Source organism: Aulonocara stuartgranti (assembly GCF_965226115.1).
Source record: "Aulonocara stuartgranti genome assembly, chromosome: 2".
Classification (NCBI taxonomy): domain Eukaryota; kingdom Metazoa; phylum Chordata; class Actinopteri; order Cichliformes; family Cichlidae; genus Aulonocara; species Aulonocara stuartgranti.
Window position 1 is genome coordinate 34,111,170 of NC_138940.1, and position 4,252 is coordinate 34,115,421.

The following is a 4,252-nucleotide window of genomic DNA, read 5'->3' on the forward strand; positions in this document are numbered from 1 at the left end:
GTTTAAATAGGAACTATGTTTGTGTCAACTTGATCTTTTTTGCGACCATTAAAAGGTTTGTGCTCACTGCATATGATCCTTTATGCATATCACACTCGTAATTTTACTCGCACAAAACACTTAAACGTAAAATATTTAAACCACATACTTTACTCTGTGAAAAAATATTCAACATATGCATTTATTTAAATACCTTTTACTTCCTTTTATTTTGAAGAGTGACAAATTGATTTGTTTGGCTAAGCGATGAAGCCTCGCCGACTAAGCCCCGCCCTTCAACGGTATGCGAGCCAATGAGACAGCACCAAACAAATGTATCAGGAAGAAGATCCAGTATTGTTATACCGTTTGTGATTGTCGATGACTTTCATATTTCTAATTTTATCCAACAACCAGTATGGCGAACACAGGTGAGTCTTTTTAAGCCCACTCTTACAGATACGGTTAACGTATGTGAACTATAGAAAGCTACTGTCTGAATTTGTTGAATGAACTGAAACATGTCAAACGTAATGAGTAAAAGACGACTATTTTTAATTGTGACAACCCAAAACTACAGCAGCTTAAGAAGTATTACCGTGTTTTCATAAAAAAAATTTTTTATATGTTTTCATACATTTTGGGGTCACTTTGGTGAACTGTTTCCATAGGCTGTATTTCTCTTTCTAATATTTACAGAAAGGAAAAATTGTAGCATGACTCAGCAAACAGTAAAGAGATTAAACTGGAGGCACCAGTCTCCTTGAGGACTGTACTCGGTTACTCGAGCAACAAACAACAAACTGATAATTATCTGCATACCATAACCTGTTGCATCAGTCCAGTGTACCTTTAGTCATATCTTACAGTCTAACACTCTTCACACGATCTGATAAAAGCAAGTACGCCTGCCTTTATGGAAAATCTGCCTGTAAGGAATGTACTATGAAAGTGGAGTTTGATGTCAAGTTCTGCTTTTAGGGAGTCTTTAAAGGTTTTTTTTTTCCTGCTTGAACTAGAAGCCAAATTGAGAAACTAATTACAATATGTGGCAGCTTAGTCTGGCGTGTTCTTCTTTTGATATCTGAACTCAATACTCTGTTTATGTCACGGCCTTTTATGTTCCAAACACCAAAAAAGTCCAAGAAAAGGTGGGTGGCAACGGGAGGTTTGTTTTAGAACACACTTCTGACTTCATTGTTTAAAATTAAATGGCATTTATTTCGTGGAAAATTATTAACAAAAATCAACCAAATAAATTCTTAAAACTTAAAATTAAATTAAAGTTAACTTAAATTGCTTTAACAACTTCAAAAGTGGTCAAAAAAACCTTTTTTTTTTTAAACCCTCCTGACATTTGACTAACAAAAAACATCTTTACCACACCCCTCCAGGGTGCTCTTAATCCCTTGATTAATGGGAGGGTCCATAAGCTAATAAACCAATCACTTTCCAAAAACTTTTCCAAAAATAAAATTAATTACGAATTTACATAACAAAAACTAGGTCTGCATATTCTTACAACTTTAAAGAAAAAGAAAAATTCAACCTGCTGTTACATTACCATTCGAATGTAGCAGCAGAACTGCAGGCAATGTTTCTGCAATCTTCTATTTTCCAAATTCGCTGCCATGTGATTGGCTGATTAAGTATTTCAGAGGATAAACAGCTGAGCAGGTGTACCTAACAAAATAGCATGGGCATGTACATGTAATTATGATGTACAGGTTGTTGTAGCACTAACAACAGAGCCAAGATAGTGTTTGGATCACTACATGACGCTCTACATATGTCATGTTAGCATTGATATCTGTGCGTTTAGCATTGGTACATCCTTCCTTGTCAGTGTGTTTGCATGGACCTTTTTGGGCAGTTAGAGCAGGTGTCATATTTCATCTGACCCTTCACATGAACAGCAATTTGTTTTCTTTGACGAGGATCATCAATAATGCATTCTTGTGTCAGGATGATTTGTGACATGAAACCTGTATTTGAGGAGTAATTGGTGTAGTTTTATTTAATCTGATGAAAGGTTATCATACTGTTTCTTGTGTTTCCTCCTATGTTTTCAGGTACCAAGGAAATCTCCTATGAGGAATTGAAGGCTCTTGTGGGAAAGAGCCCGAATCTCATTCTGATTGATGTCCGCAGTGAAGAGGAGGTGGCAAAAGGACATATTCCAGGATCCATTAATATTCCACGTCTGTCAAGTTTGTTTTATTTAGCATTTTGCGCATATATATATATATATATATATATATATATATATACATATACATATACATATACATATATATACACATATATATATACATATACATATATATATACATATACATATATATACACATATATATATACATATACATATATATATATACATATATATATACATATGTATGTATATATATATATATATATATATATATATATATATATATATATATATATATATATATATATATGTATATACATATGTATATATATATGTATATGTATATATATATATATATATATACACACATACACATATATATATATATATATATATATATATATATATATATATATATATATATATATATATATATATATATATATATATATATATATATATATATATATATATATATATATATATATACATATATGTATATATATATATATATATATATATATATATACATATATGTATATATACATATATGTATATATGTATATATACATATATACACACACACACACAAAGATCTTTTGCATGTGTGCTGTGGTGAATGTGGTTTATCAGGTTCTGGCAGTTATGTACTTGTTGTTCATGTTTTCTATCTTTGTCTCTTTTTTCATTCCTCCAGTTAATACAGTAGAGGGCGCTCTTAAAATGAATCCAGACGAATTCAAGGTTAGGTACGGAGTAACAAAGCCACTGCTAGATGCACCAGAGCTGGTTTTTCACTGCCAGATTGGCAAGCGAGGGGCAATGGCTACCACCAAGGCTCATCAGCTAGGATACGTGAAGTAAATAAGTCACTACCTATACAACAAAATACACATATATACATACATACATGCATACACAAGGCCCAACAAAAACTCCAAGTGTCCTTTAATTATACAAAGTCAAGTTCTTTTTTATGAAGACATTTTTTTCATATTATTGAAAAAGTGCTGCTTTTTACTGCATTTACTTGACGTAATGAAGACAGTTTTCATCTTTTATGTCTCTGTTCTCTGTTTCAGTGCACGTAATTATGCTGGTGCATACAGCGAGTGGTCGAAGAAAGAAGGAAAATGATGCTAAAGGAGAGTTTCATATTTATTTATGAAAACAGGAAGAATAAAATAAATATTGGTATTTTTCAGACTGTACACTGAATTTTATATTAATGAATAAATACATATAAATAAATAAACTTTTGTGTCATGCTGTAAGACCATGAAAATATTGGAAGTTCATAAAACATGTGACAACATCCTTGATATTCCTGAGGTATTTTAACAATCACTAGTTTGCTCAAGGTTTATACAGGAGCTCTAGCTTTTTTCTAGTGAAGCAGTGTGACATCTTTTTAAATGTTTTACACGTGTGAATTTAGAGTGCATAGCTCAAAAAGACCTAACAAGTCTCTGATTCTTAGCTTTGTACCACACAACTTCTTGTAGTGTATGAAATTAATGTGCATGGACATTAAAAAGTGTCGAAATGATGCCTTCTCTTCCCCCTCTTACTGCTTTCACACTGGTAATAATGAAGTCTCATATTTGTTCCAGCAGCAGCGTTAGAGCTATAACACTTCCCACATCACGACCTTAACTTTCTTTGTGATTGTGGGACCTAACTAGGAAGTTTTACTCCCTTATTAAAATAAAAAAGAAAGAAGGAAACATAAGTTATATATGTAAGCTGTAAACTGTCGGTTAAATTTTGTAAAATTTGTTGTTTATATCAAAAAAACAAAAGTATTTAAAAAATGTAGTTTGTATAGTATTTCTACCTTATTTTCTCAAATTTTTTACCTTGGTACATTTAAATTTTGAGATAATAACCAATAATTTATAAGTTACAGATGACAATAAATGTTTATTTTATCTCATTTTACTTTATCATTTCTTTTTTTTAGTGGCAGAAAAATATTTATTTTTCCAAACATAAGTGATTGGAAAAGAAAAGGTGGGAAAAAGAAGAAAGATTTAATAATGAGCATTCACCACTAAGAGGAGCTACAACTCAGTGTAAAGGTCTCAAAGCGGAAACCATCGGTACAAATGTTTATGC

General features: G+C 31.5%; 1 protein-coding gene across 1 annotated transcript; it reads left to right on the forward strand.

Annotated features, from left to right (window-relative positions):
- Window positions 1-292: 292 nt before the first annotated feature.
- On the forward strand, window positions 293-3,683 carry tstd1 (thiosulfate sulfurtransferase like domain containing 1). Its single transcript, XM_082545460.1, has 4 exons — window positions 293-410; window positions 2,052-2,180; window positions 2,832-2,994; window positions 3,217-3,683. Exons 1-4 carry the CDS (start codon window positions 398-400, stop codon window positions 3,269-3,271), a joined length of 360 nt encoding a protein of 119 aa, XP_082401586.1. The 5' UTR covers window positions 293-397; the 3' UTR covers window positions 3,272-3,683.
- Window positions 3,684-4,252: the final 569 nt, after the last annotated feature.

Excerpts from the sequence above, each read along its gene's own strand:
- tstd1 (XM_082545460.1), top strand. Across the intron at positions 2,181-2,831 it reads AGGATCCATTAATATTCCAC|TTAATACAGTAGAGGGCGCT; the intron begins GTCTGTCAAGTT and ends TCATTCCTCCAG. Across the intron at positions 2,995-3,216 it reads CATCAGCTAGGATACGTGAA|TGCACGTAATTATGCTGGTG; the intron begins GTAAATAAGTCA and ends TCTCTGTTTCAG.